General features: G+C 51.5%; 1 protein-coding gene across 1 annotated transcript in view; it reads right to left on the bottom strand.

Annotated features, from left to right (window-relative positions):
• Nucleotides 1-254: 254 nt before the first annotated feature.
• The window catches only part of C15H14orf132 (chromosome 15 C14orf132 homolog), a 62,210-nt gene continuing 34,922 nt past the window's right edge, over nucleotides 255-27,542 (bottom strand). Inside the window, exon 3 of the mRNA XM_065906080.1 lies at nucleotides 255-8,328. Within this exon, the coding sequence (XP_065762152.1) occupies nucleotides 8,104-8,328 (225 nt within the window). The 3' untranslated portion in view covers nucleotides 255-8,103. The remainder of the gene's footprint in view (nucleotides 8,329-27,542) is intronic.

Below are 27,542 nucleotides of genomic sequence, written 5' to 3'. Positions count from 1 at the left end.
GTTAAGCAAACCTGCTTTCTCGAGTGATCATTAGTTTACGGGGGTCTCCCATACTTTTCCCTTTACCTGTGATCCCTTAGTGGGATTGACTGTGTAATCACCTACTTTGTCCTTTTACTCCGTCCCTATGGGAAGGAGCACCAGGAGGGAGACGACGCTGGTGGCGAGCCTCTCAAAGATGAGTCGACAGCATCCTTCAGACAAAGCACAGGTTGGATTCAGACACAGAAGAATCAACTGCTTCCTTTTTACTGTTTTAATGATCATAATAGAAAATGACAACAACAGCAACAGTGCCAACGGTCAAAGGGACAGGATTCCACATGGCCACATTTTTTACATCCATTAAGGTTATAGGTTTTGAATCAAAAGAGCACATTGAAACCTTACATTAAGAAATAGCCTTTTCACTGTAGTAAAAGTTAGTGATCCCATTGTGAAGCCTCGGGGCTTCAGTAGCAAAGGACTAAGAGAATAGTTAAAATACCTTTTTATTAAGCAAACTACTTAGAAGTACAAGTTGAATAGGAAAACATTAGTAAGACAGAGAAATATTTCCGATTTTCTCCGCATGAAGAATTGGCATCTGGACGGTGACTAGTTCCAAGAATAAGGATTAAAACTTTAAATAGTAGAAACTTTAAACAGTAGAAAGAGTGTTAGTATGTTTTCAACTGGGGGAAATAGGGTGAGAAAAGGTCAGAAACAAGAGAGGATGTGGATTTGTCCAAAGGCTGTTAGCCAGCTCCCCCATCTCCACCCCTTCTAAGATTTTCCCCAAGAAGCATCTCTCAGATACACTGACGAGGGGTCGGGTGCCTCAGGGTCCTGAGACTCAGTTACTGGCTCAGGGGGAACACGGGACAAGTTCAGACCTATGTCATATCCACTTCGTAGAGTTCTCCATCGAGGGTGACTCCCCACGGAAGCCCGAGACAATGGGAAGGGAGAGGACATGGATTTTCAAACAACTTGCTAGATTCCAATTCGCTGCCCTCCAACTGGAATTTTTTTTAACTTGAGGCAGCAACCCTGATCACTTCTGTAGCTCAGAAGACCTTTGATTTACTCAATGACTCACAATCGGGGAAAGGGGCGCTTTGGAAGATTCCATAGTCTGGCATGGTCCAGTGCTGGGTTTCCCAACCTCAGCATGATTGGCACTTGGGGGACTGGTCAGCGGCATCCCTGGCTTCCACCCACTAGGTGCTATCAGAGCACACCCCCCATGTCATGAAAATCAAAACTGTCTCCAGACATTGCCAACAGTCCTTTGGGAGATGAAATGGACCCCAGATGAGAACCACAGCCTAGTGGTTGAGAAGCTTCATAGATGGAAGCCCTGGGCTCCAGACCCCACTCTCCTGCTCACCAAGGTGAGCTAGCAATGCTACCAAGCCTCTGGGGGACTCGATTTCCTGGAGGAAAGTGTGAACTGTTGGAAGTCCCTTCCTGCCAGCTTACAGAGCCCAGGTCAGGACCATCTGGACTGCTGGGACAACACTTTAAACAACGTTGATGGTGGTATTCAGTCACTCAGTCGTGTCTTGACTCTTTGCGACCCCACAGACAGTAGCATGCCAGGCTCCCCTGTCCTTCACTATCTCCTGGAGTTTACTCAAATGCCTATCCACTGAGTCAGTGATGCTATCTAACCATCCCATCCTCTGCCGCTCTTTAAACTATACATGTGGTAATTCTCTGGTTCATAATGACATTAGGGGAAAGAGAGCTGATGAAACTGACACTCAGGCTGCTGGTGGCCTCTCACCACGTGGAGGGGGCTCGGTGGCGGGGAGGGCTCTGCATCCCCCCAGTAGTCACGAATTCCCTTTGGATGTGCCTCATACATCTGTCAGGACTTCTTCCCAAGGCAGCAGGGGTCTCAAACCTCCTCCTGGGAAGGCAGGAAGTCAGCTTGCAAAAGGGCCCAGGAGTAGATGAAAGGCTTCATCAGACAGCTGGCTGGAGAGGTCTGGGCAGGCGCGAGTTGTCCAGGGCAGGCACAAAAGCAGGCGCCCGCACATCCTGGGAGCTGGGCAGCCCGAACCGCCTCTCCAAGGGCTTTCTCTGCCTTTGTTCTCTATCTTGACAGAAAATGTATGACTTTTACCATGACTCAGAGCAAGCCATGCGGACTTATATTCCAAAATGCACATAGTCAGTTTCAGGTACGCTTGACCATTCATCCCATTGCAGTCCCAGTAGCTGCTGTCTCCTCACTCTGGGAGGAACGTTCCTCCCCGTACTCACTATGGTCTGCACTGCTTTGCCTCTGCCCACCTCCATCCTCCCATCCAAAAAAAAGGGCAAGAAAATGCCCAAGGTCTGACCTCCAGAAGCGACTTGCTGGGGACACCCGGCCACCGCTGAATTCTGATTTCCTGGGTTTCTTGGAGGGGCTTCTTTTTCCACTTGGAGACTTTTGACTCCAGCCCCGTGCACTCCCCGTGCTCCATCCCCTGGCTGTCCTCCACCCTCTCACTGCTGACCAGGACCAGCGCCCCGTGGGGCAGGCGGGGCAGGGCGGGCGCACACGGGACATCCAGGCTCCCACTGCTCCCTTGGGCCGGGGCGCAGCTCCGAGGGCGTCTCCCTCAGGGCAGCGCAGCGCATCCAGGACTTGCTGTGTGTGTGTGTGTGTGTGTGTGTGTGTGTCTGTGTCTGTGTGTGTGTGTGTGTGTGTCTGTGTCTGTGTTAGCTGCTGTCATGTCTGACTCTTCTCAACCCCATGGACTAAGGCACACCAAGCTCCCCTGTCCATGGGATCCTCCATATTTATTTTTTGGAGCAGACCCAGATACAGAATTTCCCAATTAATGGGAGGGGTACGGCTGTTTCAGAGCTTCTAGTGCTCAGGGTCAAAATCCTCAGAAGAGTGACTAATACCGCGGCCCTGCTTTACTGCCCAGGAAGACGCCACATTTGCACTCCAGGGATCAGAGCTTCTCCTTCCATTTGTAAAGGCTTTTGCTCCTGAGACTCAGTGAAGGGGGGTGGGGGTGGTGTTGGGGAGGTGGGTTGCTCAAAGCAAGGGCTTGGCCCTGGATACAGTCCAGATCAATGTCCAGGCCATCCAGACCCTTCCAGACACGTTTACAGGCTGATGTGCCTTAAGTGCCAGAGTTGGCTTTGGCAGCTATTGCTATTGTTTAGACTGTAGCCCACCAGGCTCCTCTGCCCATGGGATTTCTCAGGCACGAACACTAGAGTGGGATGCCATTTCCTTCTCCAGGGGATCTCTCTGACCCAGGGATCAAACCCAGGTCTCCCGCCTTGCAGGCAGATTCCCTACCATCTGAGCCATGATGGAAGCCCTAGAGGATAGTCAAAGGGGCAAAGGGGGCCAGATGACAGCTGGCTGAGAACACGATGGATGCCCATTTGAAGGCTGGGAGCAGGCAATCTGGGATCCCTCAGTGATCCCGGGCGGATACACAACACCCCCAGCCTGGCATCCATCCAGGGGCCTGTCAGCTTTCCATTAACTTACAGCCTGGCCTCAGCTGACCTCCCGAAAGTCCCGATTAAACACTCTCTAAGGCCTCTAGCTGCTGCAAGGTTCTGAGACTGACAAATACCTGCGCATGGCTATCTGCCCCTTTCTAGGACTTCCATCGAAATCCACACTCTAGGGCCAGCAGAGCCCAGCCTCAGAAGTCCGTCCGAGGTTGCTCCCATCCCAGAGGGCTCATCACAGAGGGTGTGGATGCGGGGAGACGCGAGGTAACCAGTGCGCCTACAGTCTGAATCACAGCTCCTCAGCCACACAGCCTGGCCTCAGCTTCCTCTACAAAAAAAGTGACAATAATCCCCATGCACCTCTCTGCACCCTCACTCCTGCCTAGGGGTGATTTGAGAAGTAAATGAGACACGGCTCAGAGCACAAGGAAGGTGCGTAGGCTTACAGCAGGAAGAACAATCACGGTTAGTGGCATCACTACTAATAAGGAGAGAAGGTCAGCTTCCTGCAGGAGGAGGGGACCGTTTGTCTGGAAGGAGTCGGGCAGCAGTGCAGACAACAGCCAAGTCTCTCCAGTCTCCAAGGACAGCTTCCAAGGGATGCTAGTGGGCTGGCAGGCGGCCAGGCCTTCCATTTAGTACAAGCTGGAGAGTGGCCTGTTGTCTCTCGAGCCCAGCGGTACTTACTAGCCAGTTCTCCCCTTAGATCCCGGGGGACTCCCTAAAGGAGATACGAGCTTCTTTCTCTGGGGGGTAGATGGGCGGATGGGGCCAAGGGAGCCTCATTTGCCTCTTGACCTTGGACCCGTGGAAAGGGCAGCGACGACAGAGCGGGAGCCCGCAGAGTGATCGTCTGCCCCGGAGCCTACGAATCCCCTGGGGACACGCCCGGCTCCAGGGTCCTCTGGCCTGGCCGCTCCTCCAAAGCTCCAGGGACCGCAACTCCTGCCCTCCTAGAGCAAGTGTTACTGTGCGCGGCGAAATGGAAACACACAGGTGTGGGATGTGGATGCTCACAGCTTGCGGAGGGGAAATGGAGGGGCACGGGGAGGGGCAAATACAGAGAACATTCCAGAAAAGGTGGGATGCCTTCTCCGAGGAGTAGCCACTAAAGAGGCAAGTCCCTCCTTCCGCAGCATGGGCCTGTCAAGCCAGGGTGGGCTCAGGGGCCAACCTCGCCCAGGAGAAGCCACAACGGGAGCCCCAGGCTGGGGTCCAAGGGAGGAGCATCCGTCCCCCTTGCCCAGGAGAGCCTTGGCACTCAGCGGAAGGCCTGAGCCCGGGGCTGGGGCCCAGCCTGCAGCGCCGACCGTCCCAGGACTGTCCTTATCGATTTTGGTTGTGTGAGCCCCTCCTCGTGTGGACCCCCCTGTGGGGCTCTGAGTCAGGGCCCTTCTGCGTGTGTCCTGAGAACGCTGGTCTCCGGGCGCTTCTCTGGCCAAGGAAAGAGAGTTGAGTTCAACTTAAAGAGGTGGGCAGGCAACAGGGACCCCTTCCCCAAGGAGGCTGAGCATGGATGGTCAGACTTCCACGTGCAGAGGTCAGAGCCAGCCGGGCCACGCCATAATGTGGGACCTCAGGAAATGACCTCCAGAGACTCAGGGCCTGGTTTAAAGGTGCCCGGAGACGCCACGCAGCCACTAAAGGCAGTATGGTGCTCCAGAAAGAGCCTGGCTTTGGGACCAGATAGTTCAGGTTCATCCTGATCGTCACTTTGCTGCTGTGGCCTCAAGCAAGTTATTCCACTCCTCTGAGCTTCTGGTCCCTTATCTGCGCATCGGAGCAACGATGCCCTAGAGTAATGCCCGCATGCTCAGTCACTCAGTCGTGTCTGACTCTTTGCAACCCCAGGCCCGCCAGGCTCCTCTGTCCATGGGATTCTTCAGGCAAGAATACTAGAGTGAGTTGCTATGCCCTCTTGCAGGGGATCTTCCTGACCCAGGAATTGAACCCGCCATCTCTCAGGTCTCCTGCATTGGCAAGTGGGTTCTTTACCACTAGCGCCACCAAGGGTAATGGTGAAGATTAAATCTGTGCTTGTTAAAAGGGCACAAGGCTTGGACAGACTCAAGCAATATGGCCTTTACTTAACATCCAAGACAGATCCCCTTCTGTGGCCAGAGGGAGAAGACAGCGCACTCTGGCTGGAAAAATTAACAGGCACATCAATCAACGATGTTATCTGAGTGAAGCTGGAAAAAAATAAACAAAACCACAGCTGATGGAGATGGGCTGACCCTGGACAAGATACTGCAATCCATATGGATGCAAAGTTTGGACAAGAGGGTCCCTGAAACTCCTGATCATCTCTGGCCCTGACATTAAGAAGAGAGAGAGACTTGAAAGTTGAATTTAACTAACATTCACGTCAGGGGAAAGAAAACCTTCAGAGGGGAGACTCCTGTGCCCAGAAACACCTAGTGAACCTGGGCACCCCCAGGGCTGCCCTGGAAGGTTGGAGGTCTCCTTAGAGCTAAAAGTCAACTTTTCCTCTCTTCCCCTCTCAACCCCATGTTACCAAACACGGAACCTTCTCTCCCAGGGCCACCCCCATAGGCCATTTAAGAACAGGGACCTGCTACCTGCCTCGGACAGGCCTGCAGGCTTCCAGGGATGTGAAGTCAGAAGGCAAAGAATGGCGGTGTTTCGACGGGAATGAGCCCCATGAAGACAGCTTGCCTCCCCACCCTGGCTCTGGGCCTCACTCTTGGGTTTGCTCATGAACACACGTGTCTACCTATCTGCTCACGGGGCAGGGCCCAGGCCTTGACAGAGAGGGGGCTACTGGAGAAGCAGCTGAGATGCTGCACTCGAAACGGCCACCACTCAGCCCTGCCTCCGAGTTGGTCCTGCCTGCAGACGGCCAGGCCCACTCCGCTCAGCGGTTCCAGAAAGAGTCCAGCGAGGCGGGGCCACATCCCTTCTCCCGATCCCCAAAGGCCACACTAACGCTCAGCGCTCATGACCGCCACTTGAGCTGAAGGTCAGGTGGAGGTCAAAGCCGTCTGGAGGTCAGGCTGCTAACCCCATTAACGCAGCAGCTCGAGGCCAACCTCCCAGACACAAGAGGTCGCCTCCAGACATTTAAGATGTCCCTTCGCCTGTCATCAAGAACATTCCTTTTCTCCTGAGACCACAGCGACAAATTCAATTTTTACAATTGTCCCCAAATACACATGAGGGCTTCTTTACCAGTCTTTGAAGTTTCTCAGCCACTGAGAGGGAGTTTATGCCATCTATTTCCTTTTGTCCAACTGCAGGGAGGAAACAAGGAAAAAGCCACTCTGGACTTGTGGGCAAACCAGCCTGTGTCCTAGCTCCCCCTACTCTTGGGGGGACAGGGAGGGCTGTCTTGGGGAGGGGGGTGCTTTGCCATGAACTTTCCTAAGGATGGAAGAAATGCGAGTCCTTTGCTGTGTGAATCTCCCCCAGCATGTGGGTGCACTCAAAGGCCAACAGGTCTGTGGTCTTAATGAGAGGGCTCCCAGGCTAGCCAGGATTCCCCAGTCACTGATTTTTAAGCATATCAGGAAACTGACTCAGGCAGACCACAATTACACCTGCAAGAGTGCATGGGAGCCTAGCAGAGTCTAAAGCATGGGTATCTTAACGCCCTGCCCACCCTGCACACAGCTTCAGAACCATCTGGATACTCCCTCCCCACCCAGGGCAGCTGAGAAGGCAGGAATGTGCTCAAGAAAGGGCTGAGGTGGGGCAGGGACAGCCTTGAATCACAGTCAGGAAATGTCCCTCCTGCTCTGACCCCTGCCGTCCCGTACTTTGGGACCACAGGCAAGTCACGCCCCTCTCTCTCCCACCCACCAATTCATGAGATGCACAGACCTCATCTCTAGAGTTCCTTGACTTCTCAGAGAAGAAAGAGCCACTTGAGCGGGTAGCCAGAAGAGTTATCCGCCTGGCAGGTCTTATTTTTAAAGGCACCTTCTCTTCTCTTTACAAAGACGAGAAAGTCCATCCAGCAGATAAAAATCACCATCACTACCACCCCTGAGATCCACATCACCAGGAACTCCCCCATACTTGGGTTCCATAAGGGGCCAGGTATCTGGCATCAAAGACACCATTTCCAGGTCAAAGGAGGAATGTTCTATGACCGTTCCAGGGGCCACCATCAATATTCCAAGGGGCCAAGTGGGAAACCAGATTGGGGTGGAAACACTTGGGTCCTGAAGGCTGCCCTTGCCCCAGCACCCCACACCCCAGGTGTGATATTAACACGTTTGCCTAAAAACAAGACACGTAAGTGATGATTTAGTGCCAGCAAGGGATCATCTAATCACATCTGTATTTTAAACCAAACTTGGCTGTTCCCTCTGATCACACGTTCGTGGAATGCAGTTTCAAGAATTTTCCAAACTGTTCCTTGAAGATTTTGCCTTGTCATGCCTCCAGGGGCCGGATGCCCAAGCTTCCACACTTTCTGGATCAGCAGAACCACAGCAGGGGGGTTTTGAAATCGGGGCTGCTTGGGGGAAATTCCGGATGCACGGTCGCTCCGCTTGAGAGGCTGCGCTCCCGGTCAGAACTCCTGGTTCTAGAACATGGGTGCGGTCACAGGCCAGCGGGGACAGCGCCATCGGTGAGTCCAGCGCAGGTGGGCCGGCCCGGAGCTCCCGCGGCTCAGAAGGTGAAGGCGTACACCACGCCCACCACCACGATGTTCCCCAGCGTCGCTATGATGGCGATCCAGAGCAGGACCGCGTCGTTGGAGGACCTGGGCGGCTCCTCCGGCTGACCTTGGCCGTTGGAGGCCGCGTGCACGTTGGGGGAGGAGTTAAAGAGTGAGTACTCGGTGCTGAAGTCCTCGTTGGGCGAGTCCATGAAGGCGCCTCCCATCATGGGGAGCTGGGGAGAAGGAGAGAGAGAGAGAGTTACCCGGGGCTGGGGGCTGCAGGGCCGCCTGCAGACGGGAGGCTGCCTGCTCGGGCGGCCCCGCGTGAAGATACAGCAACCATACCGGGCTTCCCGTCTGGCCTTTTAAATAAATGGCAGCGCGTCCTTTCATCTAGAAAAACGAGCGCTCGCAGCAACCTTTTGAGGCAGACGTTCATGGCCCTTGCAGGTGAAAATATTAAGGCCCCCAGCTGTTCGGCCGACAATCCCGTGGGTAGTTGGCAATTCCCTTTCTAAACACCAGGCCCGCGGTGACAGCACACATGCTCACGTGTCTTTATTCTTCTCCTAACTAACATGGGCTCAGCACAGAACATTAAGAAAATACAAACGCAGAGAAAAAAAAGAGAACCGCAATCTCACCACTTTGGGATACTCACTGTTAATACTGTGAAATCTTCCTTTTCAATCGTGTGTGTGTGTGTGTGTGTGTGTGTGTGTGTGTGTGTGTGTATGAGAGAGAGAAAACCTTTAAACATGCCACTTTATACTCCTGTATTAAAAAGCCTATCAAAATGCCATTTTACAGTTGTATAATATTCTATCCTACATACAAGCCATAATTTAATCATTTCCCCAGAACTGGAGATTTAGGAGCTTGGATGTTTTCCTATTATAAATATGACAAACCTAGATAGTGTGTTAAAAATCAAAGATATCGCTGTGCCGACAAAGGTCAGGATAGTCAAGGCGATGATTTTTCCAGTAGTCATGTAAAGATGTGAGAATTGGACAATAAGGAAGCCAGAGCGCCAAAGAATTGATGCTTTTGAACTGTGGTGTTGGAGAAGACTCTTGAGAGTCCCTTGGATAGCAAGGAGAGCTAACCAGTCAATCTTAAATCAACCCTGAATACTGGAAGGACTGATGCTGAAGCTGAAGCTCCAAAACTTTGGCCACCTGATGTGAACAGCTGATCATTGGAAAAGACCCAGATCCTGGGAAAGACTGACGGCAGGAGGAGAAGAAGGTGACAGAGGGTGAGATGGTTGGATGGCATCACTGATTCAATGGACATGAACTTGGGCAAACTCCGGGAAGTGGTGAAGGACAGGGAGGCCTGGCGTGCTGCAGTCCATGGGGTCACGAAGAGCTGGACATGACTTGGTGACTGAACAGCAACAAACATCCTTGTGCATACACTTGTGCATCCATACATGCTTGCGTGTGCATATTTATTTTTTGGAGCAGACCTAGATACAGAATTTCCCAGTCACTGGGTATGGCTGTTTCAGAGTTTCTACTGCTCAGGGACAAAATTATCAGAAGAGTGACTAATTCCCCAGCCCTGCTTTGCTGCACAGGTAGATGCCACACGTTTGCACTCCAGGGATCAGAGCTTCTCCTTCCATGTGTAAGGCTTTTGCTCCTGAGACTCGGTGGGCAGGGGAGGTGTTGGGGAGGTGGGTTGCTCAAAGGGAGGGCTTGGCCCTGGATCCAGTCCAGATCAATGTCCAGGCCGTCCAGACCCTTCCAGACACGTTTACAGGCTGATGTGCCTTAAGTGCCAGAGTTGACTTTGGCAGCTATTGTTATTGTTTAGACAGTAGCCCACCAGGCTCCTCTGCCCATGGGATTTCTCAGGCAAGAACACTAGAGTGGGATGCCATTTCCTTCTCCAGGGGATCTTCCCAACCCAGGGATCAAACCCGAGTCTCCTACATTGGCAGGTATTTTCTATACCACTGAGCCACCAAGTAAATCCCTTGGCAACTTTTAGGCCCATAAAAAACAGTTTTTAATGGCACGTGAATGAATGAGCACTAGACAGATAAGCCTTCCTTGGATAACATTTACCAAGCTACTGCTACTACTGCCCGTACAGAGACCCAGCTATGGTCAGGGAATGTGCTGGAGATCTTAAAACACTCTCATTTAATCATTCAGTTCTCCAGCTGCAGGGTACCATGGTATTCCCATTTCACAGATGGGTAAGTAAAGGTCAAGACCACTGCACTCATCTGTGCTGGGGTCCAGTCTGAGAGCAGTGTGTCTGACTGTGGGGCCAGGGTGCTTCCTGTTATGTCCACGGCCTTCCCCATTCCTGGATCAGACTCAGAACTGGGTCCCGGCACAGTCACTGCCCCCTGGGACCACGCTCCAGCGGGGATCTGTGTACTGCCCGGGGGAAACAGGAGCAGAGCGGAGACTGCCTCACTCGGCCGCTCGTCTGACTTGTCCTATGGACTATTAATTAGGGGCCACAGTTCTAGACTCTGCAGCGGTGAGCCAGACTGGGGGGGAGCCCTGCTTCTGGGGGTCCACGCTCCAGCTGGGGATGAGAGCAGGAAAGGAGAAGGAGCAAAAAAGAGGGGCAGGAGGGAGGGATGGAATAAAAAGGAAAGAATGTCTGCGGGGAACCTGAACCATTAGCGAATTCACACAGAGAGGCTACTTGCAGGCGGTTCCGTGTGCGGCCTGCTCTGAATCTCAGTGGCCTCTTTTTAAAGGATGCCCCATGCCTGGGGCAACGGGTGCTTTTCAGCATCTGCATGGAAGGCAAAGAGCAGCCTCTGACCGGTTCGTGCTCAGAGAAGCTCTGCATTTCATCCACAGCAGAGCTCGGTCCTTTATTTAGGCGGGACCAGACGCTGTCAATGGGGGAGCTGTAGTGACAACAGAGGCCACCAGGGGGCGACCAGGACAGACCTCCTGCTGATCCTCGATGGGGGTGCAGGTCACAGGGGTGGGTTCACTTTGTGAGAATGCATCTGGGGCTGCATCTATATACGGGTCCTCCTTTCTTAGACTTCGCAGTTCTAGCTCTAGAACGTTCCTAGGGAAACAATCATACCAGAGATACACAAAGATCTTGTCTAAATATTACACAAAATGTTCAGTGGAGGGAATTAAATAAATTCTGGTGAATCTATCCAGCAGATTACACAGTCTTAATGATACAGACCTATAAGCAGGTCAAGTAAAATACAGATACCACAATAACGTTATAAATGGTATTAACAGCATGATATTTTTGTAAAAATATTTATACATGTGTGTGTGTGTATTAGTTGCTCATTCATGTCCAACTTTTTGCAACACCACAGACTGTAGCCCACCAGGCTCCTCTGTCCATGGGGATTCTCTGGCAAGAATACTGGAGTGGGTTGCCATTCCCTTCTCCAGGGGATGTTCCCGACCGAAGGATCGAATCCCAGGTCTCCCACATTGCAAGCAGATTCTCTATTGTATGAGATGCCAGGGAAGCCCTATACGTGTACATGTGCTTCAGAAAAATCTGGAAAGACACTAGATGTGAACTGGTTAACTGAACAGTGGGATTAACTGACATGATCTGTTTACTTATATGTATATTTCTTTCTGGACTTGGTGGTGTAGAACCCTCCTGCCAATGCAGGAGACGTGGGTTCAATCCCTGGGTCGGGAAGATCCCCTGAAGAAGGGAATGGCAACTCACTCCAGTATTCTTGTCTGGGAAATTCCATGGACAGAGGAGCCTGGTGGGCTACAGTCCACGGGGTTGCAAAGCGATTAAACAATAACCTTCTTACAGGTGTCTAACAGTGTATTAAATTAACATACTTAGTACATTTTAATAGATAAGATGACAAACACAAATGAGAATAATAAACATATCTTCTATTAAAAATACAATCAAAAGTTTAAATAAAAGAGCTGTGACCTTGTTTTGCCCCTCAACTGGTGATATAGATGAGACAGGTTATGGATGAAACAGGCACATCCACCTAGAGGGTCAGCAGAGGCAGTGATTGACTGTTCTGCAGGGAGGGGCCCAAGCTTTCCCATGAAACCTACTCACCCTTTGGATCTTAGCCAAAAGGTCCCGTCCACTATAGTTTTCCATCCTGAGTACTCCCAAGACCACAACCCCTCCTTGGGGCTCCTGTCCCAAGATGCCATTCTTATCTGCATCCCCCAATGGTCTGGAAGCTTTGAGGGGAGGGCAGACAAGTTACTTCTCATCGAGGAATTCCCAGAGCCTTGCTCGGGTCGTAGGCACAGTGGTGCCTGATAAATCCTGCTGATTGACAGATGAGTGACAATCACCCTCACCCTGGACCAACAATGTTGCTGGCTGATTCTGCCCCTCCAGCACCTCCCCACCGATCCCACCCCTACCTGGGGGAGTACCCTCTCCTCCAGAAGCCCTGACACCACACCACCCTTCCCTAGGGTCTTCATCTGACCCGCCCACAGCGAAGAATCACTCAGGTGAGGCCGCAGACACTGTTAGCTGGTGGCCTCTTAGAAGGTGGGGCTCAGGCCAGGCCAGAAGCTGAATTTCTCCCTCCCGAGCAAGCCTGGACTTAGAGGTTGGTTCACCCCCTTCCCTGACAGCTCTGCTGCACGCCCCTCCCCGGAATTAATCACACACCCGTTGTTCTCTGCCCAGCGACCATCTCAGCCTCTCCTTCCCCCCAGCCCCCAGGGCCCTGGGTTTTTAGACAGACCACTCCCCGCCCCCTGACTCCACTTCTGCTGAGATCTCTGGATGTTGGCCTGTTCCCCTGCCTCCCCTCTTCAGGGCAGACAGTGGGTATTTTCACCCAAATCACTGGGGGAAAAGGTGGGGCACTGCAGAGCCTTTGGTGGGGGGAGGAGGGAGCCGCCCCCCAGGCTGGCACAGCCCTGCTGCCTGCTTGCAAAGGGGCTGCTAACTCCCTCCCCCAGAGGCCTCCCCTGTGCCCCTGTCCAGCTCTGCGGTGGTTAATGTCGTTTCCGTTTCCTATTGCCACAGACTCGGAGGCTTAAGACGACGCACATTTGACTTCCCTGGTGCTCTAGTGGTTGAGACTCCACGCTCCCCCTGCAGGGGGCGTGGGTTCAATCCTGCCCCCACGCCCCACCCCAGTGCGGCACAGATAAAAAATTAGAATGAGACACATTTATTACCTTACAGTTCTGGGGGTCAGAAGCCTGACTGCACTCATTATACTGGCTCCCTCAGGCCACTTCCCATCTCAAGACCCTTAACCTTCCTCACGCCCGCAAGGTCCCTGGCCACGTAAGGTGCCCACCACAGGCCTGGCGACCTGGAGGTGGATCTCCCACCACACGGGGAACTCTTGAAGGCAAGGCCATGGCCCACTCATCTCAGACTCCTCACCCCCATTCGTAACACAGAAAAGGCCACAAGGACGACCGTGTGGAATTACTGAACTTGAAATCAGCAGACGGCCGATTGCCGACCCCTGATCCCAGAGCTCCTGGGCGATGGGACAGCTCGTTCTCCACGGTGAGCCCCTCTCTGCCCTAAACCTCAGGTCACAGCCCGTGTCTGATTCTGCCACCTCAAGGTGTGGGGGGGGGCGTGGGCTCTGGTTTCAGAAAGTCTGGGGGGTGAACCCTGCTTCCTTACAGAGTACAGCCGAGCGAATCATTTACGCAACTCGCTCCCATTTCCTTCCCCGTAAGTGATGGAGATAATACGGTGGAACCGCTGGATTCTCCCAAGGAGGGAATCAGGTCATCTGAGATAAATAAAAGGTGGCACCGGTCACTCAGTCATTCCGAATATTCTTTTCTCCTCCTGTTTGTGTAGTAATTCGAAACCGAGAGCATGATGTGCATCTCTTATTCAGCTGCTTCAGCTAAAGTGAGGGGGTCGAGAACCTGGCCTTTCCGGATGTGAGTTTTTGTGCGATCAATTAATCAGATGCTCCTTTGTGACTGTACAGACCACCCTCCACGCCCCCACAGGTTTTGTCGAGACCGCCTGCCAAGAGATGCTCTGAGTCCGGCCCGCAGGGTCGCTCAATCCATCTCCTCAGGTTTGTTGGTTTTGATGGTTCTTCCCCTTCGTGAAACACAGTCTACTTCCAAGTGCCAGGTGAGACATGAAGATAACTATAAACAGCAAAATCCCATAAGAAGTAAACCAAAAAAGGTTGGCCTCAATTCCACCATCTGGGAGTTGGGAAGATCTGACCAGAAAGTGACTCATGGTAAGAAGGAGGGAACGGTGGCTGAAGTCACTTCAAAGTCAGGTGACCCCAGAAGCCTCTGGCAGGTCTTTCTCAAAGCCCCTCCAGCCGGCCAGGTCTGAATTTAAGCCGCTTTCGGAACTGACCTCTGGATGTCACGCCCTCATGGAGATGAGTAACTGGGCATTCTCACGCCCGCGGCAGGTGTCATCACTGGACCCCTGGGGAGGGGATGAGTGGCCTGGATGAGGTCACGGCTCAGATCTGGGGGTGAGGAGTCCTAACTTCAAACACCAGGAGGTCCCTCATGCAGAAGAGAGCAAGGCCTGAGCAGAAAGAACAAGAGAAGTCTTCTCTTGCTCAGTCGTTTCGTTGCTAAGTCGTGTCCAGCCCTCTTGCGACACCATGGACTGGAGCCCGCCAAACTCCTCCGTCCGTGGGAACTCCCAGGCAAGAATACTGAAGCGGCTTGCCATTTCCTTCTTCAGGGAATCTTTCCAACCCAGCGATCAAACTCGCGTCCCCTGCTGGGCAGGCAGGTTCTTTACCATCTGAGCCACCCGGGAAGCCCCCTGTTCAGTTAGATGCTAACAGTCAGGACACTGCGTGCGGTGAGGATGGGGGTGGGAGCAGGGGACTCGTTTCCTCATCAGAGACGATCTTGTCAAGATCGGAAAAAGTCTTGTTGGCTTACTGAAGCGGGGGCAGCAGAACAGAGTTCAAGGTCAGTGTTACCTGCACAGATTCCCTGACCACAACTGCCGGGAAGGCGGGGACCTTCCCTCTTTCCCACAGTGTCTTGGAGCCTAGAACAGAGCAGACACTCCAAACTAGAATACTTGGTGAATGAATGAATTCTAGGGCCCTCGGCCAAGAATCCCACAGGCATGCTGAGATGGGGGCCTGGAGCCAACATTTATTTCCCTTTTTGTGGGCTTAAGACCCATTTCTCAATCTGAGGTTCAGATTTTTCATTTAAAACTGGGGATGGGCTTCTCTGGTGGCCCCGTGGTTAAGAATCTGCCTACAATGCAGGGAATGCGGGTTCGATCCCTGGTCGGAGAAGTTGCACATGCCTCAGAGCAGCTAAGCCCATGCACCCCAACTACTGAAGCCGGTGCTCGAGAGCCGGGAGTCACAACTGCTGAAGCCGGTGTACCCTGGTGCCTGCGCTCCTCAACGAGAGAAGCCACCACAATAAGAAGCCACAACCAGAGAGTAGCCCGCACACAGCAACGAAGACCCAGAACAGCCAAAAATAAATTAATTTAAAAAAAAATTAAAACAGGGGAAAAAAATGTAGACAGCCTCAGAGAAGAAGGGAGATGCCAAGAGACCCTTATACTATGTGAAAAACACTTTTGGGGAGGAAAAAATGAGTTCAAGATAAACGTAGTTATCATCCCTGAAATTAAAAACATGCCTTAAAAATAACCCTATATAATATGCATGGATCCACATACATGTAAACATACAGACAAGGGTGGTAAACGTATCAGCCAGATTTACAACCGCAGCAGCAGCTGTGATTTATCTGAGAAAGGAGGAGATGGGGGGAAAGAGGCTATTTGTAATATGCTATTCTAGGAAAAGAAAGATGAGGAAGCATGATTAAATATTAAAAGGGGTCTGCTCTGGTTGGTGGGCATATGGATGTCTGTCGCCTTCTGGTGTTTTAAACTTCCTCACATCAGTTCAGTGCTTTGAACACTGGAAAGCGCCACCCACGAGATGGTTACAGACACCCTCGGGAGCCAGGATGGTGCCTCCGCCTTGGGGTGCCCGTCCTTCCGTGTTGGGGTCACCGTGTGGCCCGTGAGGCCCATCACAGCGTGCAAGGGCTCCAGGAGGGCGTGGCTGTCATGGCCTCTGGGGCCCTGTCCTCCAGGGTCCACGCAGCGCCCACCCCACCCCCGACAGCAGCTCTGCTCCGTGGAGGCAAGGCCTCCTGGTCCCATCTGCTTCTGCTCAGGAGTCAGAAGTGACACAAATCTCCCCTCAGCTGGGCCCCTCCAGGGGAAGGAACAGAAGATGCTTTCAAAAGAAAATCTTCAAAGAGCGGCCACCAGAGCCCAGCCAGACACTTTCCTGAATAACGAGCACCTTGCAGAGTGGGGGACATTTGTTGGCGGTGGCTCATGAAGGGAGCTTGCTGGCCGTACCCTGGGCTCCACGGGACCCTGCCCCCAGAAGGCCCTCCTCAGGGCCCTGGCACTGCAGGGTCCCAGCCCAGGCACATGTAGACTCAACTAGACTCTGCAGGATGGGGCCCCAGTGCCCACGGCAGCCACGCCCCCCTGGAGCCGGTCCATACCATGCTCGGCCACGTGTGCCACACGGTGACCCCAACACTGCGGATGTAAAAGTTAAATTTGTACTAACAACAATCCTGGTAGCTCAGAGGGTAAGAAATCTGCCTGCAATGCAGGAGACCAGGGTTCGATCCCTGGGTCAGGAAAATCCCTGGAGAAGGAAATGGCAACCCACTCCAGTACGCTTGCCGGGAGAATCCCATGGACAGGGGAGCCTAGCGGGCTATAGTCTATGGGGTCACAAAGAGTCGGACACGACAGAGCGACTAACACACAGAAACATCCCTATTGTCCTACGTCCCTTTGGGGCCAGGAGACTTGGGGTCTGGCCGCTGCAGCCCTACCACCTTTCAGAGCCTCATTCACCAGGAAGCAGCTCAGATGAGCCATCACCAAGGTCCAAGCCCAGTGCTCAGGAGTCTGGCAGATACCAAGAAGCCCAGAGTCAGTGATAAATGGCCGTAAAGTGAGAGCCTAAGTGGTGAGGCTGTCAGATAATCACTTAGATAGAGTCCTCAGAACTAGTAAGGTCCTCCTCCATGGCACAGGAACTTCACAATATACTCTGTAACAGCCTACATGGGAGAAGAATCTAAAAAAAGAGCGGATCTATGTAGATATATGACTGATTCACTTGCTGTCCACTTAAAATGAACACAACATTGTAAATCAACTAGATGCCAATAACATTTTAAAAATATTCCTCAGATAAAATACAGGGCACCCAGTTAAATCTGAATTTCAGATAAACAACAAAATAATTTTTTTGTATAATAGTAGTAAAATACTCCAGGAGTTGATCATGGACTAGGAGGCCTGTTGTGTTGCAGTCCATGGGGTCGCAAAGAATCGGACACGACTGAGCGACTGGACTGAACTGAATTGAGTAAAATAATTGTGTGTGTGTGTGTGTGTGTGTGTGTGTGAAGTCACTTCAGTCGTGTCTGACTCTGTGACCCTGTGGACTGTAGCCCACCAGGCTCCTCTTTCCATGGGATTCTGCAGGCAAGAATACTGGAGTGGGCTGTCATGCCCACCTCCAGGGGATCTTCCGGACCTACGGATCAAACCCATATCTCTTCTGTCTCCTACATTGGCAGGCAGATTCTTTACCACTAGCGCCATCTAGGAAGCCCTAAATAATTTTAGTATATCTCAAATATTGTATTAGACATACTTTGAGCAAAAAAAAATTATATTTGTCATAAAAAATTATCTGACATTCAAATTTGACTGGACTAACAACCATGGCTGTGTTCTGCCCACCTTCTCCACCAGCCATGCCAGCCAGCAGATGCCCCACATGACCCCAGACACGTGCTTGTTCTGACGCAGGCAGAAACTAAGAGCTCCAAGCAGACCTGCTTTGGACTCCCTGGAAAGTGGAAATCCTTTTCTCCTTCCCAGGAGGGTACCAGCCGGAGGGCTCCACCTCCTGCCGCAGAAGCTCAGGGTCAGGACCAGCACCAGGGCTGGTCTGCAGTGACCGCCCTGAGCCCCAGGCGTTGGGCATCTTGTCTAAAACCATTAATGAGCATCACACACCTGGGACCGGCATCCAGGCCTCCGGACCACTAAGCCGGAGGGCCGGCTCATGAAGTCACATGACACCTCGCGATGCTATCCCGGCAGAGAAATGGCCTCCACACTTGGCTCTTTTGTTCAAAGAGCACAAGGCAAAAAGAGCAGTCCTGCCCTTTCATCAAACTTGAGAGTACACAGCCAGCCACCCTGCTCTATGCCAGGTACGCCCTGGGCGTCTCATGGGCATGGTTGCATTTGGATCATGAACAACGAACCCCTTGGGTTGGGTACCATCATCATGTATGTTTGATAGGCAGGGAGAGGAAAGGGAGGCGGGTGCTGAGAGGGGGGAGAGGGGTGAGCATCGCCCCACAGCCACCGTACGTGGGTGCTAATGTTGTGTGGGACCCAGAGGAGAGATGCTTTATTCCCTCAAAGAGAGAGGGGAGCCCTGCGCACCCCGAAATGTGACCACGCACAGTGCCATCCAGGCCAGAGCTGAGTGCATACAGAGAACATTTTTTTTTTTAAGAATTTTTTTTTTTCTTAATGTCGGCAATTTTTAAAGTCTTCTTTGAATTTGTTACAGTATTTCTTCTGTTTTCTGTCTTGGCTTTTCAGTTTCGAGGCAGGTGGGATCTTAGTTCCCTAAGCAGGGATCGAACCTGCGCCTCCCGCACTGGAAGGTGAAAGCTTAACCGCTGGGCCACCAGGGAAGTTCCGACACGCTGAGGACTTGTAGAGCAACCTCTGTGTTTATTTGCAGCCTCCCTCGCAGCACGGGACCGCTGTGACATTAGTCTGGTGCCACGGTGACTCTCAAAAAGTTTCCTGACCAGGGATGGTGATGGGTCAGATCCCACCATCTGCAGGGGCCGCGCTGTCCTTGCTTACCCCGAGCTCGGCGTTCTGGGCATTCTCACGGAGCCGCCTCATGGCTCAGGCTGCCCCCCCCACCTACAGGTCCTCCACCTGGGCTCATGTCCTCTCCTGAGGCTCTCCTGAGCACCCAGGGGCCCAGCAGGGATAAGCAGGAGTCCCAACGAAGAGCTATGTCACCCTCACACCAGCCCAGCAGCAGGGGGCTGGCTGTGGGCTCAGAGGGGGGCAGTCTTTTCCCTGCGCTTGCACAGCTATTGGTAACTGATCAGAAACCAGCAACATCTGCCAGCTCCCAACCCCTGTTATCGCTCTGGGCTGTAGGGCTCTCTCCACTGGGGCCCCACACTAATTCACTCTTGCAGCTGATGGAGTACATTTGTTATGTTTCACTACATTTATTGCACTATATTTTATTTATTATATCATGCTACATTGCATTATATTATAGCTAGCTATGTACCAACATTACATGAGGGCTTCCCAGGTGGCGCTAGCGGTCAAGAACCTGTAGGCCAAGGTAGGAGACATAAGAGACGTGGGTTCGATCCCTGGGTCAGGAAGATCCCCTGGAGGAGGGCATGGCAACCCGCTCCAGTATTCTTGCCTGGAGAATTCCCATGGACGGAAGAGCCTGGCGGGCTACAGTCCATGGGGTCGAAAGAGTTAGACACGACTGAAGTGACTTAGCCCACAAGACTTAGCACATTACTTCATGTTATGTTACAGCACATTACATTATAGTTAGCTTTGTACTTGGGTTTCATTATAGGCCACAATGTTAAGTTCAATATACTATCAATACAGTATTATGTATTGATAGTATTATGGCTAGCTGTGTGCTTGTGTGTCTTTCTTAAGGGCTGTGAACTTTATAAGGACACAAGCTGAGTTTAATTTCTCTTTGAATCCCCGGTGCCAAGCACATCAATTCACATGGACTAGATGCTAAAACTGTTTTTTTATTAAAAAAATATTTTCTCAATTACTTGCTGCACCTTGCACTCTTTGAGACAATAGCTACATGGGAGGCGAGGTGGTTCTACTTGCTGTGGCTGAATATTTCTAGCCCCACAGAAGGCCCAGGAAAATAAGGATATTTTTGGAAAGCCTGAAAGCGTTACAGAATTAAGAGGAAAAATCAAATTCACCGTCTTTGAAACCGTTGCCACAGAAACTCAGCACAACGCGGCAGCAGGAAACACTGTCTCGTCAGAACCCATCATCTTTGATTGCGAGGAAGAAAGCGAACACTTGCCTTGGAGGCAGAGAAGCCAGACAGCATTGTGGGGTTCCAGACTTCCGGGACCCTGTCCACAGTGAGAACTCGGAGGCCATCACTTGTTTTTAGAGGAGGCTGGTTAAGAACCTTAAGGAGAAACAGCCAAGACCAGTTCAAGTTGATGCTACCTTACTATTTGCAGTTGAGCAGACACAAAACGATGGGGAGTTTTGAAATTCTCCCTGAGGGAACAGCAGGCGAAGGTTGTCATAAACTAGTACCTATTCTGCCCCAGTGGATTCAATAGCATCTTCTGAGTAATTCCATAGCATCTCAACAATCAACTGATCGTCCCCTCTGGGGGCCCACATCCTTCCCTGAGGGGGCCTTCATGTGTCAAATTCTCTTTATCCAGTAGAATAAAATCTCAGGGCCTGAGGGTGATGGCAAGAAATTTATGCTACTGTTCATTCATTCATTCATTGGCTAAACAAGCATCTACTATTTGCCAGGGGGCAGGGGTGAAAGCCTGAGGTGCAAAGAGAAAAAACACGTGATCCCCATTTTGGAGGAAGAGAGAAGGAGAAAGGGAAAGAGAGAGAAGGTGGGAGAAAGAGAGTGCGAGAGAGAGGCAGGGACAGAATTAACTAATGAAATAACATTTGAATAGAGTGCATTCTATACCAGGGAGTGCGTGCATACCGCAGAGAAGGCAGGATGGGGCGACAGCACACCAGAATCTTTACCCCCCTAAGTGGGTCCTTTTGGATGATTTTTAAAACCTCCCCTCCTCTATGTGACAAAATGGCAAAATCATTTTCAGAGTACTCATGACAAGAAACAAATAACAGCTTTGGCAGGAGAGACTGGCATCTCCATGGCATGTTTTTAACGTTTTAAGACATCAGAGTCTCCTTCAACCTATAAAGGTCCCAGTGAATCGCCACACCCCTCCTCCCTGTGTGTGCAGGAAAAAAGGGTCAGACACAGCACAGGACAAGGCATGACTAATGCCCTGAGAAGCTTCCAGAAGGTTTTCACAAGGAGCTGTCCCTTGATACGGGCCCTAATAGATGGACAGGGAGGAGTCTGTCAGGCAGAGAGAAAGAAGGGTCGATCTGTCCAAATTCTTCTGATATTATGAGATAGGAACTAGTTCATAGCAATCTCATCCCATCCTTCATTGACTGTGCGGGGTACCATCTTGGAGAGCTGGCGGTGGCTCCCTCCAGCCCACTCAGGACACGTAAAGCCACGATGACAGGTGATCCTGTCTGAAGACAAACTCTCTTCTCGTCCATTGAGAAGCCGTGTCGAGGCCTCCTGCCTGGGCACAGGAGAGAGAGGGAGCCCAGTGTGTTGTGAAGGAAACAGGGCAGAGGAGAGATAAGAAAGTGAAAGTGAAGTCGCTCAGTCGTGTCCAACTCTTTGGGACCCCATGGACTGTAGCCCACCAGGCTCCTCCATCCATGGGATTTTCCAGGCAAGAATACTGGAGTGGGTTGCCATTTCCTTCTCCAGGAGATCTTGCCGACCCAGGGATTGAACCCAGGTCTCCCGCATTGGAAGCAGATGCTTTATTGTATGAGCCACCAGGGAAGTCGAAAATATAAGAGGCTGAGGCAAGATGCCTAATTCCTTCCAGAGGGCATGGCAGGTCCAGAGTGGCCTGAACAGAGTCCCAGAGTGCCAGGAAAGCAAGTACAGACCCAGGCGTGATTTCTGTCATTCCCCCAAAGTCCCCACCGTCCTGTTTTTGGATCAAGAGGACTTTTTAACTGCTCATAAGGAAGTTTAATTCCTGATCAGCTGGCATGGTCAAGAGGGCTACTCCATCGTGATCCTCTGTCCTCCAGGGTAACACCCACCATCCTCAGGATTGCGGGGATCGGAAGAGCTGGGACCTTGCCCACAACTGCAAATCAACAGGTGCTTAAGAACCTCTCTGGCCTCAGCTCACAAACAAACATCTCTCACCTCCTGACCGCCGCTTCATAACCTCCCACAGTTTTTTTTAAACAGTAGAATAAAATTTTTTCTTTCTATGCGCTAACAGTCATGGTTTTACTGTGTACTGACACCTTCTTGTTTTGAGATTCAGAAGCACTTGTGCTATCTTTTCCTGCATTGCACATAGTAGGTACTCAATATAATACTCACTGGCTTGTTTGGGCAAAATCAAGTCTGTATTACGCGCCACAGGAAACCTGTCTGTTGGAGAGAAGTCATCTTAGAAATGAGATTGTATTCTTCCCAAGAGTATTTAAGGACACCCCAAGGCTAACAAGGGCCAGGGTGCCCCAAGAAAGCATTTCAGTCCTCCGTGGAAAAACCCTGGTTCAGTTTCAGCTTAAAAGCTTGGGAAAGGGATCTGGACTTATTTCCTGCAAGATCTGACAAGGATGCCACTCTGAGGATTGGTGTTAAGAGAATCTGATTGTCACCAGCAGCTGGAGGGAAGGGAGGAGAGAGGGAGGAGGAAATTTGCTCTAAGAAGCAGCAGAAAATGCCTCCTTTTCCATCAAAAAAGACAGTCCTCTTGTTTCAAATGAGTAATGTAAAAACACACACAGGTTCACGTGCTCAGTTGTGTCTGATTCTTTACGACCCCGTGGACTGTAGCCCGCCAGGCTCCTCTGTCCATGGGATTATCCATGCAAGAACACTAGACTGGGTTGCCATGTCCTTCTCCCGGGGATCTTCCCAAACCAGGGATCAAACCTGTGTCTCCTGTAGCCCCTGCGTGGGCAGGTGGATTCTTTACCACTGAGCCACTTAAGAAACCTGAAGAGTCACACGGGTGACTGTAATCTCCATGTCAGCTTTTGCAACATGCAGGCAAGAAAGAAGAGCAGATAAATGAGAGGGTGAGTAAGACAAGGAACCACTGGTCCTTTTAGCTTTCTGTCCTGATGAATTGGGAACAATCAAAGACCGTGACACTCATCACATAAGTGAAGTGGGAAGAAGGGCTGGGGTTTGGGCTGGGGTACAGATTCAGGCTCTGTCTCCCACGGAGGGTGTGGCTACAGACATACCACCTCGCCCCAAGCCCATTCTCTTCACCTGACCTGTGGGGCCACCCCAGACTGCCAGACCATGGGGAAGTTCAGAGATACACAGCAGGCACTCCGTAAGGGAAGTGACTTGTTGGCGAGAAGCAGTGAGCAGATAACAAAGCTGCCTGCCAGAGCTTTTGACTTCAAAAGGTGCCAGAGGTCCAAGGCAGCTGGAGAGAAGATTTATCACCAGGGATTTTCCCTGACAGCTCGGTTGGTAAAGAATCCGCCTGCAATGCAGGAGACCCCAGTTCGATTCCTGGGTCAGGAAGATCCCCTGGAGAAGGGAAAGGCTACCCACTCCAGTATGCTAGCCTGGAGAATTTCATGGACTGTATAGTCTATGGGGTCGCAAAGAGTCGGACACGACTGAGCGACTTTCACTTTCACTTTTTTCATTAAGGAGATGTGCTGTTACAGATAGAAGACTCAGTGGTGGAGGAATTATCTCTTTGAGAATGAGTGAGAAAGCTGGGGAACTGTGCGAGGCATTTATTTCTTTAAATCCTGTTCACCCGCAGGCGTCATCTGTTACATACTGGCCACACCGTGGATAACGGGTTCTACTTGAAAGAAAACACAGTAAATGAAACACACACCCACGAGCATCACATTTACTACAGTAGCTCAGATGCTCCTCACGCCCGGCCCAAGCAACAGACCGCTCTGGGCTGTCCCGGTGGCCCCGCTTGCTGCCTGTCACTTAACCAAGAACAGGCAGCTCTTTAAGTGAACTCACCGACTCATAGCTGGGGCGACAACACACAGGCCCAATGGCAAGACTGTAACATCTCAGCTACCCCAGCAGACAGAAAGGGCAGGACGTGGGCTCGTGGGCTCCTGCCGTCCGGATTTCAGCATCCGCTTGGGCTACCAGAGAGCTGTGTGACCAGAGACGAACCCCTCACCCTCTCTGAGCCCTATTTTTCTCAGCCGTGAGATGGGACCAACGAGTGCACCTCCCTCCTTGGGATGCTGTGAGGACTTCATGAGCTTTCAGACATAAAGACCTGAGCTCAATGCTTGGCCCAGGGTGTCAAGCACAGGGCCTGGCACCACGTGGTTACTAAGTTAATAAGTAACCCACTTTCCAGCAATGATTGTTACCACTACTATTATTAGAAGTAGTAGTTGGTGGCTCTTGCCACTTTATTTTTACTACTTTAAGATGGTGCATCTCTGAAAAGAACTTTTTCAAACTTTGGAATTAGGAGCTCAGTATTTTCCTTCCAACTCTAGACTCTGTAGCAAACAAGCAATGAGCTGGGGAAATGGGCTGGAGGGGTGTGCTGGGGCATCCGGGAACCCTTGGCTCCCTCCCTCCCCCAGAGAGCATCTTGGACCCTCTGATGTTTGGGGGATGGACGGGATGGAGGGTTTATTCCTCTTTGGACAGATGTGTGTTGATTGGCTGGTGGTGCGCAGATTCCCTGGGGCTGGCGGTGAGGGGGAGGGAACAGATGCCTGGCGGGGGAGGAAAGTAAGTGTGTGGGTGAGGCAGGAGGAGGGGAAGAAAGACAGAGGGCCAGCCAAGCCCCGAATTCCCAGCGCATAGCAAGAGAGAATGTGGGGGATGCAAACTAGCTGCTGGAATAAACCCAACCTACGGAGAAACATCAATAACCTCAGATATGCAGATGACACCACCCTTATGGCAGAAAGTGAAGAAGAACTAAAGAGCCTCTTGATGAAAGTGAAAGAGGAGAATGAAGAACTTGGCTTAAAACTCAACATTCAGAAAACTAAGATCATGGCATCTGGTCCCACCACTTCATGGCAAATAGATGGGGAAACAATGGGAACAGTAAGAGACTTTATTTTGGGGGTTCCAAAATCACTGCAGATGGTGACTGCAGCCATGAAATTAAAAGATGCTTGCTCCTTGTAAGAAAAGCTATGACCAACCTAGACAGCATATTAAAAAGCAGAGACATTCCTTTGCCAACAAAGGTCCATCTAGTCAAGGCTATAGTTTTTCCAGTAGTCATGTATGGATGTGAGAGTTGGACTGTAAAGAAAGCTGAGCACTGAAGAATTGATGCTTTTGAATTGTGGTGTTGGAGAAAACTCTTGAGAATCCCTTTGATGGCAAGGAGATCCAACCAGTCCATCCTAAAGGAAATCAGTCCTGAATATTCATTGGAAGGACTGATGCTGAAGCTGAAACTCCAATACTTTGGCCACCTGATACGAAGAACTGCTGCTGTTGCTGCTAAGTCACTTCAGTCGTGTCCATCTCTATGCGACCCCATAGACGACAGCCCACCAGGCTCCCCCATCCCTGGGATTCTCCATGCAAGAACACTGGAGTGGGTTGCCATTTCCTTCTCAAATGCATGAAAGTGAAAAGTGAAAGTGAAGTCGCTCAGTCGCTCTTAGTGACCCCCATGGACTGCAGCCCACCAGGTTCCTCCATCCATGGGATTTTCCAGGCAAGAGTACTGGAGTGGGGTGCCATTGCCTTCTCTGGATGCGAAGAACTGACTCATTGGAAAAGACCTTGATGCTGGGAAAGATTGAAGATGGGAGAAGGGGATGACAGAGGATGAGATGGTTGGATGGCATCACTGACGTGATGGACGAGAGTTTGAGTAGGCTCCAGGAGTTGGTGATGGACAGGGAAGCCTGGCGTGCTGCAGTCCAAGGGATCGCAAAGAGTTGGACACGACTGAGCGACTGAACTTTCATACTGTTTATCCATGAGACCAACAAGCACGCACAACACTGGAAGCTTCTACACCTTGCAAAGCGCATCTCCACTGGCTCTGCTCATTCAGTGCTCGTGGTGTAACACAGGGCCACTCTCCATCAGTACCGGCCAAGAGACAGCGGCTTTGGGGGACAAGGACTTGCCTGAGGGCCCCAGTGAGTGTGGTGGTGGTGGTGGGGCGCAGCTCAGAACCAGATCCGCTACTTCTGCCTTCATGCCATCCCCATGCCCCGCCCTCGGGATAGGCTGGAAAGAATGACACAGCCTTGGTCATGGGGGCTGCCCCTGACATCTGCCTGCACCCATGCCAGCCCAGTGATGGGAAGGAGCAGCGTCAAGTTGATGGAACAGGAACCTCGGGGTTCAGGGCACCCGGCTTCCTGGAGATGGGGTTCTGAAGCTGGCCTTGAAGCAGGGGGCATTCTGGGGAAAGCACAAAGGGTTCGGGCAGCATCTGGTTGAAGCAGGGACCAGGAAGGTGTGTGGGAGGCCCCAGGTGAGAGAGGCTGCCTGGGTCTACTCATAAGGAGGGAGGGTCAGCCCAAGTATTGGGATGTTATCTCACGGGCCAGCATTTCCAGCATCACATGGAAATCTCTGCAGCATGCTTGAGTGCCGGGCTGTGTGGGAAAAACTAAAAGTTAAGTTCGATTAAAACCTGATCCAATAAATCCTGCTCTGCTTTAAAGTGTTCTCAGAGCAGGTGAAGGATTAGAGCCTCTTAAGAAGTCTCAAACAAGGAGACAGACATTTAAAACCCCTGGCAGCATTTTAATAAGTTGCATAGTCTTCGATAAGCCAATATTCACAAGGCTTTTAAAAGTCAGAAGGGAGAGTGCAGGGTTGGGGGTCAGGGGAGAGGCAAGCAGCGATGATGTCATTAAGGGACCTCCTTCCAGTGGATAAAGCATTACTGGAACAGAGCACAGCTATTTTTTTGCAGGAGACAAAAGATGTGAGTAAGCTGTGTGCAAAAAAGAGGAGCTAACTCTTCTGTGTGAAACAGGGATACGGAGAAGTGGTCGAGTGAGAAGGATGTACCTCAAGAACCACTGGCAGGGATGGGGGGACAGTGAGAGTAGCAGGTAACAGGGATCAAGTCCTTGGGGGATACTCTCTGGGTGAGGACATAAGGAAATGCTCCACTTCTTGATCTGGGGGGCAGTTACGGGGGTGTCTACATATGTATGTTGAGATCTCCAAGAGCAACCCACATCCAGTGATTCTCTGGGAGGAGGCATGGTCCCCACTTATTACAGCACAGGACTCAATGCCAAACCAGCAAAGAGAAAGGGCACATGGAGTGAAGAGGTCACAGGAAACCAGGGACAAGCTTTGAAGTCTCCCTCCCAGTGGAGTCACATAGAACGATCCTAATTCCCCAGCAACAGGTTGTGATCAAACATCTAAGAAGTAGCCAACTCAAGTCAGTGCCCAGGGTGGACCCGATCCCAGACTCCCAGAAGGAGAGCAGGCACTCCACACAAACTGTATTATTTGCACAAACAGCGTAGGCACAGAGAACCATCCTTATCGGTCAGAATCACGGGGACC

The sequence above is a fragment of the Muntiacus reevesi genome, chromosome 15 (genome assembly GCF_963930625.1).
Source record: "Muntiacus reevesi chromosome 15, mMunRee1.1, whole genome shotgun sequence".
NCBI lineage: Eukaryota > Metazoa > Chordata > Mammalia > Artiodactyla > Cervidae > Muntiacus > Muntiacus reevesi.
This window is presented reverse-complemented; position numbering and strand designations above follow the sequence as displayed.